This window comes from Barbus barbus (assembly GCF_936440315.1).
Source record: "Barbus barbus genome assembly, chromosome: 1".
Lineage (NCBI taxonomy): Eukaryota > Metazoa > Chordata > Actinopteri > Cypriniformes > Cyprinidae > Barbus > Barbus barbus.
In genome coordinates, this window is record NC_136729.1 from 42,426,919 (window position 1) to 42,444,260 (window position 17,342).

Below are 17,342 nucleotides of genomic sequence, written 5' to 3' on the forward strand. Positions count from 1 at the left end.
CTATACAAGTAAAAATTGTCTTGTTTTCAGAAAAAAAAGTCAAATTTAAGTGAGTTTTTGCTTAGAACAAGCAAAATCTGCCAATGGGGTGAGCAAAATAATATTAATTCAAACTGAAAACAAGATTGCTTACCCCATTGGCAGATTATTTTGCTTGTTTCAAGCAAAGACTAACTTATTTTTTATTTTATTTTTTGTGAAAACAAGACAATTTTTACTTGTCTATAAATTTGTAGCAATACTTTGGCTGGAAACAAGACAAAATCTAAGTAAGTAAAGCATTTTTTGCAGTGCAAAACAAATAATGCAATGCGATACAATGATGATTGAGAGATGTAAAAATAAATGTTATTCAACCTGTATCATATTTGCTACTCACATTTCAATAAGATAGTTAGCCTACGTTGATTTAGTCCAATACATGCTCATTTTAAAATATTGCTAAAAAGATTTCACAGCCAAAATTCACATGAATACACATCAAATATGATAAAGTAAGCTTTGTCATGGCTACTGTACAGTATATAATTAATCAATATACTATTATAAGGAACAATTCTGAAAGTATCATCAATCTTTTAATAAAATTAAATATCTTTATGTAATTTACAAAAATGTATCATCACATACAACTTTTCTGATGATGTTGTTAAAGCCACACAGGCTATTGGATAATGTTAATTAAATATGTATTTACTCAAATTCGGTCAGGCTCAATTTTGGTATGTAATATCACGATCCAATCAGTGCCACTCTTATTTCTAAAAAAAAAAATAACAACAAATATTCTAATGCCCTCAGAAAGTACATGAGATCTGGAAATAAAATGTGCAGCAAATAATGAAAACTTTACCGCTCTATCATCAACTGAAATATATGCTACTGTATGTAAGATATATTGTGTTCTTTCCCCCAAAAAGGTGAAGATTACTGTGCTAGACGACAATGATCCCTTTTCTGAGTACTGCTACTTGTTGAAGATCAGCACTGGTCATCGCATGGGTTCCTCTACTTCATCACGGGTCGGCATGTGCATTTATCACATAATCCCAAGCTCTTCTTCAGGAATTCTGCTTATGTGCACTTACATAATAACTCTGCACTAACTAAAAATAACTAACTGCAATGCCTTTGTCACTTCAGGTCATAGTGACTCTTCAGGGTACGGAGGGAGAATGTGAGCCCCATCATCTGACTGACCCTGAAAAGCCAGTGTTTGAAAGAGGAGGTGTGGACCTGTTCTTACTGACCACCCCCTTCTCACTGGGAGAGCTGCAGAGCATCAGACTGTGGCATGACAACTCAGGAGATCATCCTGCTTGGTAAACTGATATCAGAGGAACAGTTCACCTACTACACTGAAAAAAAAATGGTGTACAATACAAATCATTTCCACGCAGAAATTGCTAGTAAATTTCATAATTACAAAGAAATGGCAAGTAACACACTGAATTAAACATTTGAAAAGACTGAAAGTATAAATACTGAAATACTAAACCATACTACAATAATATATTTACAACTTTGAAAAATTATTTTTTTACACTGTACAATGATCATCTGCTGTACTCGCCATCACTACTCAGTGTCCAAAGCTAAAAATAAAAGGTTACATAATATAATACTTTAGACTTATTAATATACTTTGTTATAATATACTAGAAGGGTGAACTGAATGGAATGTTTTAAGACACAAAATTGCATGTTAATTGTAATTAAATGAAATTGTATTATAGTTTTAATTTCAGAACTTTACACTGCTTTTTTTGACCCAGTAGGACTTAAGTACATATTTCTGTTATTAAGTACATATTCATAATTCCTACTTTTGCCTTTGAAATAAGGTTATTGTATTGCTGAATGTAGTGACAAGCATTTAATTTAATTTGTAATTTAATAATGTAAATAATTTAATTAATTCATAATTAATAATAATTTTTTAATTAATAATGTAATTTTTATTAAATCTTGAATGTCATGCATTTACATATATTTAGAATAACACATTTGTAATGAAGTTGCCATTTAAAATATATTTGATATTGATATTGAAAAACACACTATACAGTTCAAATAAGTGCTTTACATATCAAAATTAGTGCACTACTTTAAAAATGATTATAAAATATAATGAGTTAAAATGTACAAAGTTTACTTTACTTTTTGTTTAGAAAGTGTGACATAAAAGTGCACAATTTATTAATATTCAATGCAATTTTTCGCTGCTCATGTGTTTGATAAATGTATTTTTTATTTCTCAGGTATGTTAACGCGGTGATGGTAGAGGACCTGCAGACTGAGCAGAAGTGGCACTTCCTGTGCAGCTCATGGCTGGCTGTTGATATAGATGATTGCTCTGTTGAAAAAGTGTTTCCTGTAGCATCAGAGACAGACTTGAAAGGCTTCAGGTGAGTTCACTATCATGCTCATCTCTTTTGAAAAATAATATTTGAAAATGCATCTAAAAGACTTTCCTTTCTGCAGCAATCTGTTCTTCATGAAGACAACGACGGACTTCTGTGACGGTCACATCTGGTACTCTGTGGTCAGTCGACCCCCCAGCAGTAACTTCAGCCGTGTGCAGCGTGTCTCCTGCTGTTTCTCAGTGCTGCTCTGCTCCATGTTGACCAGCATCATGTTCTACGGGATTCCCACAGACCCCTCAGATCAGACCATGGATATGGGTATGGCTCAAAATAATGACATAATCATATATGATAGTCAGACTATTGTTAAATGATAAGAAAACAAAGCAGTTTAGTAACTAATAAAGACACTTTTTGTAATGTCTATTGAATGATTTGCTCGCCTGCTACAATCTTTGCATAACTTTCAGTTTTTAAACATACTGAAGTGTACTATATGTAAATATGAGCATATAAATATTAGAACATAATTTAAATTGATTGATAGCTCTAATCCAATCCGATGTTTCTTTTTATTTCTATCCAAAGGCCAGATTAGACTGACCTGGAGTCAGGTGATAATTGGCATCCAGAGCTCCTTCATTGTATTCCCCATCAATCTTGTAATTGTGGGAATCTTCAGACATTCACGTCCTCGGAAAAGGAAGATAAAGAAAGGAAAGGCACATAAGCAGTCTGAGCCTCCTCAGATGGAGAAAGACATCCCATATGAGACCGCCTCTCCACAGTTTGATTCAAACAACTTAACTGTAGATTTCCTTATCAAAGTAAGTCCTTCATGTTTAACTAAGCACGTTATTTTTGTTCAAACAAAGTGTTTCAGCAATTGAAGTGATGGTAACAGATAGTAATACCCCTGTATTTTGATATATAGAATGTCTTATGTCTCATGTACACTAAATACTAATAGTTCAAAGGTTTTAGAAAGAAGATTCTTATTCATGCCAAGGCTGCATTTATTAGTTTAAAAACACAGAAGAAAAAACAGTGAAAATGTGAAATAATATTACAATTTAAAATAACTGTTTTCTATTTCAGTATATTTTAAAATGCAATTGTTTCAAAGCTAAATTTTCAGCATCATCACTGCCATCTTCAGTGTCACATGATCCTTCAGAAATCATTCTAATATGCTTATTTGCTGCTTAAGATATAGTTATCACAACTGAATATTGCTGTGCTACTTATAGGATTATAAATGTCGTTAGTGTCATTTTTAATCAAATTAATGTGTCCTTGCTGAACAAAAAAGTAAAAAGGGGAGGGATCATAGTGACTTTGAACTTTTGAATGGAAGTATATTTACATGGTGCTCTATGTTGCTTCAAAGAATGAGGGGAAAAAATGTATTACCATGCTTCCATATCCAAAACAGCAAAACAAACACACAAACATGGTTATTACGTTGTTTACTGCCACATTATTTTGCCAAAAATGTCCTTATTTCATTTTTTTTCATTAGGACATACAGAGAATCACATACTTGTTTGCAAATGCCATGAGATGCCCTGTCCCGAAAACAGAGATGCACCCTAATAAGGAAGACGTCAACACTTTGCTATCAGAGCTGCAGAACCTCATCGAGCAACAGCACTTAATTCACAAAAACGACACCTCCTCGGTTTTCTGGGCCTACACCCATCATCTCTTCAAGCAACTTGAAAACGTGGAGGGAGAAGTAAAGCTGCTGGGGCCCTCAGGCTTTTCCAGGCCTGGGTGCTACAGCCAGGTGTTACTGCAGGTCCAGAGCGTGAAGAAACTGCTGGAAAGTCTCGGTTCCTCCAGACCCATCACTAAGCAGCGCATCTATAGCTCGAGCCCCAAGAAAGACAGCAGCGGGAGAGGTCTGCCCTGGTGGTTTGTGTATGTGGGTTGGCTTCTTGTTGCAGCCACAAGTGTGGTATCAGGGTACTTCACCATGTTGTATGGATTGAAATACGGGAAGGATCGTTCAGTCAGCTGGATAATCTCCATCGCGATGTCCTTCACCGAGAGCCTCTTCTTCACCCAGCCTATAAAAGTAAAGAGCTGGAGTCAAAACACTATATATTTATATTGCATTTACCGTGTAACTTCATTTTGACTGTGGTATTGTGCATTTCCTTTGGCAGGTGCTTTGTTTAGCCATTTTCTTTGCATTGGTGGTGAAAAAAGTTAATTTTGAGGATGCAGAACTTGTTGACAGCTTACGTAAGAAAACAACCACTCGCTCAGGTAATTGGAAATCAGGCATTCAGCACAAATAACCAGCAAACCAAACAGAAGTGTGCTTAAATTGTACTGAATTTGCACTTGTTGATCTTCAAATCTTAAAAGTATGTTTTTAAAATAAATAGCAGATAATATATTAATGGAATAAAAAGGCCACTTAAGTGCACTTAAAGAGAGTATACTTGTATGACTGTTTCTTAACACACTTTTAAATGGGTCTCTTTTGAAATAATGTCAAAAATGTTACTTAAAAGTACGAGTCATTATGTTTTAATAATCTTTTGTCTTGCTTTAAAAGAAGTACACACTGTTGACTGAAATAGTTGTTTTTCATTTTAAATGTTGCTGGTTATTCAAAGTTACATTTAAACATTCAGTGTATTTTAAATGTAAATCTTAAATTGCAATCATTACAAATGTGTAATTACAAGTTTATTGAAATACATGTCATACAATTTTCAGTATTTTTAGTTTACCATAAATGCTTGTTAGTACATTCAGCAGTACTTTAACCGTATTTCAAAGACAGCAGTAATTATGAAATTATGTAATTACATATAAATCCTACTTAAGTGAGTCAAAAAGCTATTCAAATTTCATCTGATTGCATTTAATATAAATTGAAACTACCATTTTTATTTAATTGCAGTTAACATGCACTACAGTTACATTCAGTTTGCACTTAATTCTTTTTAAGTACATTATTTGTTTTTGATTTTCATATCTTGATCTCTTGTATAGATGGTCTCAATGGAGTGCGGCTTTCTAAGAGGGATTGTACACGCAGCTACTATCAGCCTCCACCTCCCAGTGACATTGAGAAGATCAGGAGAAACATGGTCAAACTACAGAAAGCACGAGCACTCATCATGGAGATTCTGGGTAAGACTTTTTTTTAAAAAAGAGAAGTTCACATTTAGGCCGTGTTCACACTTGGCGTCTTTTTTGACTAGAAAAAGTTGACAAGAGCGTTTTTTTAATGAAAAACAAAGCTGGCAGCGTCTGTTACAAATAGCAGCTGAGAGCGTCTTTTGTTGTCATAGCAACAGCTGTAACAGTAGCCTAGCGCTGTGTACTGCAGAAATGTCAAGAAAGAGTAAAAAGTTGGGTCTTGTGTTGGCTTTTGAAGTTAACGGGAAAGAAAATGTCGATTCACAACGACGTTTGTGGGTGCATGACATTATACGGGGAAGGAACCAATATTATGATAGCGTTTTGTGCTCATATCAGCTCCTTGTGCTCCGAAACTAGTACGAGCAGTCTATCTACCGGCACCTTCTCCATTTTTCTTCTTGTTGTTATGGAAACGACAGATCTCGCTACTCTCTTGTCATTGGTCAGCTGTCAAAAAGGCGCTTGACGTAGGGCGTTTTTTTCAGAAAAGTTGACATTTTTTCAACTCGAAAAAACGCTCTGAGCTGCAGAAAAAGACGCCAGCGGTGGCGTTTTAAAAAGCGCTCAGGACTTTTTTGAAAACACGGTTTACTCCATAGGATTATAATGTAAAACAGACGCCGGCAGCTTCGAAAAAGACGCCAAGTGTGAACACGGCCTAGTTGTCATTGCTTCCTAACTGGTAACATTCTCAGACCTTTGGCTAATATTCTGGCAAAGTTCTTTCAAAGTTACGAGCAATGCAACATTAACCCTTGTGCGTCAATTTAAAAAAGTTACACATAGGTTCATAGAGGACAAAACTTACAGACTTAAGTTTGGTCTCATTTTAAAGAAGACCCTTGCCAACAGAATGAAAGCCTATTAACAAATATTGCATCATTTTATAGTTAAATGGCCCTGGGGTTAAAAATTGCCGTTTAATGGGTTTCAATGTTGACATTTTTGTCCTTAACTTTTTTTTGGTTAATAATGATCCAAAATCAATATTTGATCAAGTACATAACCAGCCAGTGTTCAAAATTATCACCTTACCCGGTTCACAAAGGTCAGCTTATAATAATGTTTTCTAATTTGAGTGGAACAGGTAGGTTTTCGCGGGAAATTCAAGCATGGCACTGCGTCATTACGTCACGTCTGTAAACATAAAGAAGCTGTCCCGGCTACTATGCTATCACATGTGAGGATCCTGCAGGTGGCGGATCGTTTAGACTTTTCTCACAGCAGCTAGAATAATTAAATGTATCATTTTGATGGCGGATTGTAATCCAGAAAGGATTATGTGTTTCTGAAACACATGTGAATGAAATAAAATTATATTCCAGTTTTAAATGTGCTTCTCATTACACAGAGCCTGAGATTACACACGATTTGTATTTCAAAGAAAACCAGTTCGAAGGGAGCATAGTTTGCTTTTGGGGTTAAAAGAATTTATTAATATGAAAGATTAGAGATTAGACTGAACAGAAATTTAAATCTACACGCTAATACACACTATACTCATTGTCACGCAATGCTGATTTTGTTAACATTAATAATTTGAGAATAAAGTATAACAATAATAATAATTTGCACGGTTTGCTGTGATATGAGCTAACCGATCTTTAGATTAAATCAAAGATTAGATTAAAGTAATGATTTTTTCCTCAGTTGGTCAGAACAAACATGACAGACTTGTTAGTTACTTGTTCAGATGACAATATACAGTGAAAATTCTTATTTGGGTCATATATTCCAAGACGCAGGCTAGAATCTGTGATTGCGAAGTACAGTAAACATCCACACCGGTGCGGTGACTGACAGCTACACATACTCCTCAAAACATTAGATTCATCCAGTCTGGAGCCATGCCAGAGCACAACCCCATGCACAGAAGATAATTCCGCACAGAGCTGCAATTCCAGGTTTTCAAACAGAGATGGCGACAAAGAGGCAAAACTTACGGACTGCAGCTTTAAGGCCCTGAGAGGAACTATTTTTTTGTACCTAGTGTAAAATAGACTTATTAAAGGAAATATACACACCTGTGCCAAAATGTATGCAGTTGGCATTAATACAGACAAAATGATAAAAACATACAAAAAAAAAAAAAAAAACACTGAAAAAGACAAAAATGTCCATAAAATCGCACAAGGGTTAATAGAACATTTGTTCAAAGTTATGTGGCCTTTAATTATGTTAGCATGAAAATGTTTGTTATACATAGTTCAAGGCTTTATCTGACATGCGTTATTTGGGAATTCTTCTGATATTTTAAATGTAACTTCTTGTTCAGATAGTTTAGAGAACGTTGAAAAAAAATGTCCCCATGTTGTTTGCAATGAAATTATAAAATGGAATGTTTCGTTTTTAAATAACCAAGAAAAAACTTTTTAAACCATTATAAAAGCTTCATAGAACAATCAGAAATGAGAACATCATCAAAACATTCTAAGAACATATATATTGTTAGCTGGGTTTAGCTATTGACTATGTGAAAGGACAGCTGTGCACAGACCGGGATTTCCTTTGCAGTTTTTCTGGGGTTCTTGTGGATGCTGCTCTTGGTGGCATATGGTCAGCGAGATGAAAACGGATTCTACCTCACTCATCACATCCGGCAGAGCTTCAGCAATGGCGTTTCAGACAGTATGAGCCACAATGATGTGTTTACCTGGGCTAACACTGTACTTCTTGATAACCTGTTTGGACAGTATCCAGGTACTTCCTTTATACTGACCTATCATGAAAATAACAAGTGCACAACTTCTTTAACTCATATTTAAGGTAGTTCTGACCCATCTGATCTATAAGGACTCCTAACATTATGGATTTCTTACTAATCTTACTCACATTTTGTACTAATACGGAAAGAAAAAATGATCAGAGAGATCTCAAGAGCTTTAATTTAAACCCATCGAGCAACGGTGAATGTCCACATTATTGAATGATGTGCTTAATTATTATATTTTGCTTTAATTTCCAAGGCTTTATAACGGATGGAAACTCAAAACTTGTCGGGAGTGCTCGTCTTCGTCAAGTGAGGGTGAAGAGAGACTCTTGTAAGATTGCTAAGTCCATGCCTCACGCTGTTCCCGACTGCAGTGCCCCTTACTCTTGGGAAAATGAGGACATGACCTCTTATGGTCCAGGTTGGGATGAGTTTCATTGTGTTAATGGCTCTGAAGACACCGTCACACCTTGGAAGTACCAAAGTCAGTCCACGCTCAAAGCAATCCCAGTTTGGGGTATGATTGCACTTTATAGAGGAGGAGGCTATGTTATGGACCTCGGTTCTGACCAGCAAAACGCTAGCAGGTGAGAAATTGCATAAACATGACTGCCTTTTTTGTATTGCCAAGGTGGACCTAACAGAACAGCTAACTATCAATTGACTCTCAAATGAAAGCAGAAGGTATTTTACATCAACAAAATGATACACTTTACCTTTAAGGCCCTCAAGGTCATACTAGAAAATGTTGTGTAATATTATTAGTTCACCCAAAAATGAGGTCAACATTTGCTGAGAAAATTATACACTTTAAATTCAGTAAAGGTTTTACAGGTCAGTTCAACATTTTTTAGAACTTTTAAAGGAATAGTTAAAAATCCTGTCATCATTTACTCTCAAGGTCATATTTGAAATATTGTGTATTATTTGTTATTTTATGCATACTTAACAAACGACGTGCCTTCCTTCAACAGGAAGCTTGAGTATCTAATTGACTCCACCTGGTTGGATATGTACACAAAGGCAGTTTTTGCAGAGTTTACGGTGTACAATGCTAATGTCAACCTCTTCTGCATTGTCACGCTGATACTAGAGAGCACTGCAGCGGGTGAGGAAACAGAACAATCATTGCCATTCATGCAAAGTCATGTAGTGTTTTATTGCAAAGCTGACCATACACTTTTTATTTTACAGGTACTTTTCAGTTTCGCAGCGTGGTTCAGAGTGTCCGTCTCTACCAGTCCACAGGTGGCTTTCAGTCCTTTCTCATGGCCTCTCAGGTGTTTTATTTCCTCTTCATCATCTACTACATGTTTTTGCAGGTCAGTTCTCTAATAGCATAGTTTCATTGAACTTAAGAAAATATTTGACCCAAAAAGGAAATTCTGTCATCATTTACTCACCTTAATCGCATCCAAATTAAGTTTTTGTTTACATAATAAATAAACACAGTACACACACACATATTGTGTATATAAATACACACATACAGTATATATTTAGAAAAAGTTTATATGTACTGTATATACATTTATATTATTATATTTCATATTATATAAAATATTGTATATATAAACATAACAATTTTCTTAAATATATACATGCATGTGTTTGTATTTATATATATACATACACATAATAAATATACACAGTACACACTCATTTATTATTAACAAACTTTTATTTTGGATGCGATTAATCGCGATTAATCATTTGACAGCACTCATTTTAACTCATATGACTTAATGCCCTCTGTAGAACACAGTAGCTGATGTTTTTCAGAATGTTAAGCTCTTTTAAATATAATGTAAGTGAATGGTGACATTGGTGTTAAGCTCCAAATAAAATGATAAAAATTATACCATAAATGTATAATAACAGTAGCCCACAAGAACTGTGCTATTTTTCAGCTCTTCTGAAGCCATAGATCAGCTTTTTGTGAGAAACTGAAATATTTTAAATATAGTGCCTGTGTCTTATATGAGCTTTTTGAAATTTTAACGGTTACTTTTTTATTTTTGGAGCTTGACAGAGCCTAATCACTATCTATTTTCATTGTATGGAAAAGAGCAGCTTGAACATCACGTCTAAACATTAAAAATCTTGATACATGAGGGTATGGAAGCTTTTTTTACACCTTTGAAATCTCAGAATTCTGACTTTTTTGCGATTCTGAATTCTGAGATTATATAACATTGAGATATATGAAACAAGAATCTGAATTGTCACATATAATCTCAGAATGTTTCTGGGAATTATGAAAAAAAAATGTCTGAATTGCGAGAGAAAAAGTTTACGGTTTTCGTCTTTTTATTCTGTGGCAGAATTTTCAGTTTCGTGTTAACTTTAATTGCAATACTCTTTTCATTTCCATTAAAAAATGTGTTTGGGGTTGAACAGGCAAAGCTGTTGAAGCGGCAGAAATGGGCATTTTTCAAAAACAAGTGGAATCTGTTAGACCTGGCCATCATCATTTTAAGTTGGAGTTCATTATCAGTGTTCATCAAGAGAACAGTGCAGGGAGACAAAGATATTGACTACTACCAAAACCACAAGGATCAGTAAGTAGATCTTTTCCAAAGAAAAAAAGTTTTGCTATGAACATAAATTAAACATCCAGTTGACCTTACGGTTTGGAGAATGGATAGATGGATGAACTGAACATGGTAAAAAATGCTATTCCTGTCCTACAGGTTTCCCAGTTTCCATGATACAGCTGTCATAGATGCTACACTGGGATATCTCATGGCTTTCTTGGTTCTTCTGGCTTGTGTAAAACTCTGGCATCTGCTAAGACTCAACCCTAAACTTCACCTCATCACCTCCTCACTGCAGCGGGCATGGAACGATATGTCCAGCTTCCTTGTGGTTATCTTCATTATCCTCTTGGCCTATTCTCTTACTGTAAGGGGCAACAACATTTGCGGTCAATGACATTTTAAAATACTCTGCTTTTTAGTATTTTAACATACCCTAAAATGGCATACTTCATCTTTAAAGGGGTAATGCACCCAAAAATGGCAATTCTGTCATCATTTACGCACCCTCTTGTCATTCCAAACCTGAGATTCTTTCTTCTGTGGAACATAAAAGAAGATATTTTGAAATATTGGGTAGTCCGGTGTTTTCAGGTCAGTGGGACCTGAAACTGTTTGGTTACCTACATTTTTAAAATATCTTCTGTTGCGAAAAAGGAAGAAAGAAAAATCACGTGGGTTCGAGTAGTCCCTTTGAGTAGTATCTTGTGTTAGGTTGTCATTTACCACAGATAATAATTTCAATAATAATCTGAAAATCAAACAAAAACATGACTTTCTATTAAAAATTGAATGGCTTCCATTTTTAGGTGCTTTTCTGTCACGGTTTTCTTCAAGAAATCAAAGCATTCATTTCTTTTCAATAGTGCAATCTCATATTTGGATGGAAGCTGTACTCATACCGAACTTTCCCAGATGCGCTCAAAACAATCTTCAGTTTGCAGTTTGGAATCTTCAATTATGATGAGGTTCGTAGAAGATTTAGAGACCAAGACTGGGAACGTGAAACTGGGAAAGATTTGATTTATCAGAGCTTTCATGCTTCCTCTGCAGGTGCTGAGTTCTGATCCGGTGCTCGGTGCGCTCATCATTTCCACTTGCGTCATCTTCATTACATTTGTGATCCTGACCCTCTTTGTCTCAGTCATCCTTGAGGCGTTTGGTGAAGAACAGGAGAATCACCAGGTGTTATACGAGTCACTTTCACATTTTGTTTTCTAACTGCTGACTAAGTAGCATTAAGAAACATTCATTGGTTGGTTGAAGTGTGGTAACTAAAATGTATCTTCTGATACTCAGCCTTCTGAGGAAGAGGAAATCGTCGACCTGATGTTGGTGAAGATCCTCAGTCTTTTTGGCATCAGATGCAAGAAGAAAGAAGAAACTCATCATAGTGATAAAACAACCTAGTCCTCATCACCGGCACATGCTCCTACAAGAGGATAGCTGCCCGCTCTATCTGCTGTTGTCTTCAAATACTTAGTCAGCACAAAGAAAAGTAATATCTGCATCTCTGCTGAAGTTGAACGTAAAAATGGTTTCTGAATATGGTCATTTTGATTAAACTTGAATGTTCTTTTCAGAAAAAGTGAAATATGCCATTTAATTATAGAGCAGATTTTTTTCTGAAACATTTTCCTTTATAAACTAGCGAGGAAAAACATGTTTAAATGAACACTACAATAAACAAACTGCAAGCTTTACTGCATGTAGTGAACAAAATAAAAACAGGTTAGGCCAGAGAAGCTTGTTTGACATTGCTTTTTATGATTAAAAAAAGAAATCTCAGTGTAAATACAATGACATGTCTGCAGTTGGACTTTGCTTTAACGCTGGACACCTGTCTTGATATTGCGATGGTCTAATAATGGTACTATAATGTAAGGGTAAATAGGTCAACCTTGGAACCTATTAGGACCAAAACATCAACAAAGGAAAGAAACATTTGAAACAAATTCCTTTCTCTCTTTTAATCAAAAGTAAGTCCTTTATATCAAAAAGACAGAAAAAAGCCCAATTTAAACTGCAGATTGTTACAAGAGAAGGCAAAGAAACGTTGAATTCCTCCTTATACAGCCAAGACTGTGTAAGCCCAAGTTCATGCCAGTTCAGGTTCATTTCTTTTCCTTTTTGTCATCTTTCTTGGCTGTAGCATCTCCCTTCTCCTTGTCTTTGTCCTTATCTTTATCCTTCTCGTCCTTCTTTTCTTTCTTGCTGTCATCTTTCTCTTGACCCTCTTTCTTTTCTGCATCACGGTTGGCTATTTTGTTGTTGATGAGATTGTGGAGCGCCACTACAGAGCGGATGAGCGAGGCCAGATAGACCACAAGCATCTGGTCGTTGGTCTTCAGGTAGAAGGCCTTGACAAACTCCTGCAGGTTGACATCAGGCAGCAGATTGAACACGTCCTGCAGCTGATAAATGATCTGGTGGTTGATGGGCAGTTTGCCTGTTGCAACCTTCTCCAGATAGCTCTTGATATCCAGCAGCTTGCAGTTGAGACCTTTCAGGCCATGAACCTGATTGGTGATGCGCTGCGACAAAGTGCCAACTGTTGTGTCTTTGATGTCACTGCAAAAATCATCATGACAACAAATAAACTACGCTGTTTACAGATATTTTAATTAGTGCTGCCAAATGATTAAAAATCACTTTTTTACAGTAATTGATTAACCGCACTTGTTATTAAAATTTGTAATGCATTTTCATAGTGTAATATATATTCATATATTCACAATAAATATCCAGATTAATGTGAAACAACAAAGGCAGCATATTTTAATTATCTGTAAATTTCTGGAGTCATTTTAGCCATTCAACACTGTAGTATAATTGAAAGCCATCATTTTTAAAATTTAATAGGCTTAAAAATAACATTTGATATTAACTTAAATAGGCTATGCCTATAATAAAGTGTGTTGTTTCTGCCTCTGTCAATATCAATATCAGCTTTCTCTGCTTGAATGAAAGCTGTCATTTTTACCCACAGTTTATTTGTGCAATAATTGTCATAATATTACTAGGTAAAATATTTGGCATCAATATTTTACATGATTATCCTCGTGATACAACATCAGTATCATAAGTATTTTGCCTAAACATTTTATTTGGCTGCTCGATCAAATGCTTTTTAAACAGAAAATATTAAATCGCAGAATTTAACAGGTTATTTTTGACAGCCCTCATTTTAATACATCTAAAATGAATCAAATAAACAGAAATGTACATGTTTTCATCCCCATCTTACCGCAACAAATGCTCCACGCCAACTTCCTCTGCCTCCTCTGCTCCGATCTCACTGGTCACATGTTCAAACGTCTTAGATGTGGGAGTTCCATCCTTCAGTGAAGAAGAGATGTCAACAATTAGCATGCAAGGAATCAAATATATTAATATAGCTTAAATTCAACAAGGACTCACGTCATGCACTTCCTCCACTGAGATGTAAGCTTCAGTAGGCAGCCCCAGGTCCTTGGGTTTCACATCAATAATGACTAAAACCTTTGGGAAATACAAAATCAAAAAAAAAGAAGAAAACATTTTGCAATAAGAAAATTCAGCCTGTTGTCAGGAAAACTGTCCCATAATTTTCTATTAAATTAAACACTCCTGCCAATTCTCATAAATAGTATTTAAATTGCTATATATATATATATATATATATATATATATATATATATATATATATTATAGTGCTGTCAAACGATTAATCGCATCGAAAACTATTTTGTTTACATAATGTGTGTGTATTTTATATATTATGTATATATAAACACACATGCATGTATATTTCAGAAAAATTTGTTATTTTTATATATATTAAATATATTTATTTATAATATAAATTATAGGAATATAAATAGAGATATGTAAACACATGTAAATACTTTAAAAATATATACTGTATGTGTGTTTTTATATATACATAAATACACACATATATTATTCAAACAAAAACTTTTATTTTGTATGCGATGAATCATTTTTACTACTACTACTACAAATGTGACCCTGCACCACAAAACCAGTCTTAAGTCGCTGGGGCTTTGTAGCAATAGCTAAAAATATATTGTATGGGTCAAAATCACCCATTTTTCTTTTATGCCAAAAATCATTAGGACATTGAGTAAAGATCATGTTCCATGAAGATATTTACTGAATTTTCTACCGTAAATATATCAAAACTTAATTTTTGATCAGTAATGTGCATAGATAAGCACTTCATTTGGACAACTTTAAATGCAGTTTTCTCAGTATTTAGATTTTTTTGCACCCTCAGATTCCAGATTTCCAAATAGTTGTATCTCGGCCAAATATTGTCCGATCATAAACCATACATCAATGGAAAGCTTATTTATTCAGTTTTCAGATGATGTAGAAATCTCAATTTCAAAAAATTGACACTTATGACTGGTTTTGTGGTCCAGAGTCACAAATAAGAAATTACTAAATAAAAATAAATCTTTATTTCAGTCTAAAACATGACTTCCTTGGTACATTTAGTGTAAAATTAACTAAACAGTAGTAAAACAAACAGCATTACATACCGAATTAGAGCAGTACTGTTTCATGAGTTCATTTATGGCAATATCATTTTTGTGCAGCTTTGGGCCTGTGTGATACCACCCCACTATTCGCTCCCTTGCTAGAATTGAAAGAAATAAAACCATGAGCTTGGACATGAGGTCATGTTCTATAACAATGACATGACAAAAATTCAATAAATCATATGTATGATATTGATTCTTTACGTGTGCATAGTAAAGCAATCTTACCATTCACTTTCTTGAACATGCCATACATATTCTCCAGGTAGTCGTGATCCAGGAACCAAACTGAATCATCCTTGTCGTCCTCATCAAAAGGCACTGCCACACAATTCATATATTACTTAAACTATATTTCAGCTGGAAAGAAGAGCATTTTGCACCAAGAGCTGCAAACATACCAGCAAAGCTGTTGGACACATCAAGCACTTTCTTATGCCATGAACCCAGCAGAACACCCACAACTCTCTTCTGACTGCCAACCTTACCAATCCTACAAAACAAAGATAAGGTTTGCAAAGAATACAAAAGAGAGACAAATGCAATGCTGTTTTTGGCTCTTTGAATATATAACCTGTGTCAGATCTTGTATTGCACTTGAACCTCGTCTGAAAATGTCTGTTCCAAAAGCTATGCATGTAACGTTAATAACTTGACATATGTAATAAATGTGTGTATATATATATAAATCATACAGTAAGTTACTTATCACAGTAGGTTCGGTATCAAGAAAAGGATTTAACATAAGAAATGCAAGAACGCGCACAACATTTAGTGTTATTATTTAAATTATAATAGATTATACATTTCTGGAGTTTGTGTGATGATTTTTCATTGTCGGAGAGTTTACAGGTCTACTTGTGAGTATACTATGTTGACATATTTTAACTGACTTGCATCTACAACAAACTTTAAATGCTATAAAGCTAAGCCGGTATGCAACACCATAATATAACATTTTCAACAAAAGCATTCTTAAAATATTGTTTATTTCCCATAATGCGAGTGCATCCAGTTAGCCTTTAGCTTGTAGCGGCTAGTTTCATTGACACATAATGACAGTGAGTTAACAGTTTTACTGCACAACACTCAGATTTACCTGTTAAAATGGTCCACGACACTCAATAGCACCAAGGGATGAACGACGACCCTTTCTACCGCTAAGTCCGGCATTTTTACTCAAAAAATCCGAATATATTACAGAAAAAAATAATGTTTTCTGTTGTTCAACACGCCAGTTTGATGGACGCTGCGCCGCTTCTTCTTCTTCTTCTGCTTCGTTAGTTCTCCACAGCAGGGGCGCTTCAGCGTGTCGCTCACGAGCGCCCAGCGGTCTGAGGAGGAATTACACCCTCACTGTCTCTAATAATTGATCTGAACGTTGTGCTTTTAATTCGCCAAAAGTATAGTTTATTGATCTAAAACCAAGATGAGCATTACAATATAACAATATTATCGTAGATATAATTAATACGCAATAATGAAAATTCAATATCCTTTATCTGTGAATGCAGAAACATTGTAATTGTTTGTTTTTATTACTTGTAGCTCATTTATACACAAGATGGTGCTGTTTATCCGGTTTCTGTGGGATTTTTTAAGTGTTGCGTGCATGCATATTTATTTATTTATTTATGTTAGTGCTGTCAAACGATTAATCGCGATTAATCGCATCCAAAATAAAAGTTTTTCTTTATTTATATGTGTGTAGTGTGTATGTATATATATATAAAGACACACACACATATATTTTGGAAATATTTACATGAATCAGAATCAGAGCCAGAATGAGCTTTATTGGCCAAGTATGTTTACACATACAAGGAATTTGTTGTAGTGACAGATGATTATATTATAAATTATATGATATAGGCTATAAATATATTTAATATATAAACGTAACATATTTTTCTTAAATTTATACATGCATGTGTGTGTATTTATATATACATAATAAATATGCACAGTACACACACATATATTATGTAAACAAAACCTTTATTTTGGATGTGATTAA

The 17,342-nt window shown here is 34.7% G+C and overlaps 2 protein-coding genes across 2 annotated transcripts in view; one reads left to right on the top strand and one right to left on the bottom strand.

The window, feature by feature from the left end:
* Positions 1-12,570, top strand: part of pkd1l2b (polycystic kidney disease 1 like 2b) — a 26,035-nt gene extending 13,465 nt beyond the window's left edge. The window contains exons 19-35 of the mRNA XM_079417656.1: positions 921-1,022; positions 1,144-1,322; positions 2,262-2,408; positions 2,485-2,684; positions 2,955-3,193; positions 3,889-4,446; positions 4,538-4,640; positions 5,379-5,519; positions 8,046-8,231; positions 8,498-8,828; positions 9,216-9,349; positions 9,436-9,563; positions 10,642-10,802; positions 10,935-11,145; positions 11,645-11,746; positions 11,832-11,963; positions 12,078-12,570. Of these exons, the coding sequence (XP_079273782.1) occupies positions 921-1,022; positions 1,144-1,322; positions 2,262-2,408; positions 2,485-2,684; positions 2,955-3,193; positions 3,889-4,446; positions 4,538-4,640; positions 5,379-5,519; positions 8,046-8,231; positions 8,498-8,828; positions 9,216-9,349; positions 9,436-9,563; positions 10,642-10,802; positions 10,935-11,145; positions 11,645-11,746; positions 11,832-11,963; positions 12,078-12,188 (3,165 nt within the window). The 3' untranslated portion in view covers positions 12,189-12,570. The remainder of the gene's footprint in view (positions 1-920; positions 1,023-1,143; positions 1,323-2,261; positions 2,409-2,484; positions 2,685-2,954; positions 3,194-3,888; positions 4,447-4,537; positions 4,641-5,378; positions 5,520-8,045; positions 8,232-8,497; positions 8,829-9,215; positions 9,350-9,435; positions 9,564-10,641; positions 10,803-10,934; positions 11,146-11,644; positions 11,747-11,831; positions 11,964-12,077) is intronic.
* Positions 9,906-16,680, bottom strand: psmd7 (proteasome 26S subunit, non-ATPase 7). The gene is made up of 7 exons (XM_079415424.1): positions 16,425-16,680; positions 15,727-15,818; positions 15,554-15,646; positions 15,326-15,423; positions 14,199-14,279; positions 14,026-14,117; positions 9,906-13,349 (listed from the first exon to the last, which is right to left on the bottom strand). Exons 1-7 carry the CDS (start codon positions 16,496-16,498, stop codon positions 12,893-12,895), a joined length of 987 nt encoding a protein of 328 aa, XP_079271550.1. The 5' UTR covers positions 16,499-16,680; the 3' UTR covers positions 9,906-12,892.
* Positions 16,681-17,342: the final 662 nt, after the last annotated feature.

What these genes read in the sequence shown, in the direction of transcription:
- psmd7 (XM_079415424.1), bottom strand. Translation starts at nt 16,498, where the DNA reads ATGCCGGACTTAGCGGTAGAAAGGGTCGTCGTTCATCCCTTGGTGCTA. An exon ending in GTCGTGGACCATTTTAACAG is followed by an intron (nt 15,819 to 16,424) that starts GTAAATCTGAGT and finishes TTTGTTTTGTAG; the next exon opens with GATTGGTAAGGTTGGCAGTC. An exon ending in TGTGTCCAACAGCTTTGCTG is followed by an intron (nt 15,647 to 15,726) that starts GTATGTTTGCAG and finishes ATTGTGTGGCAG; the next exon opens with TGCCTTTTGATGAGGACGAC.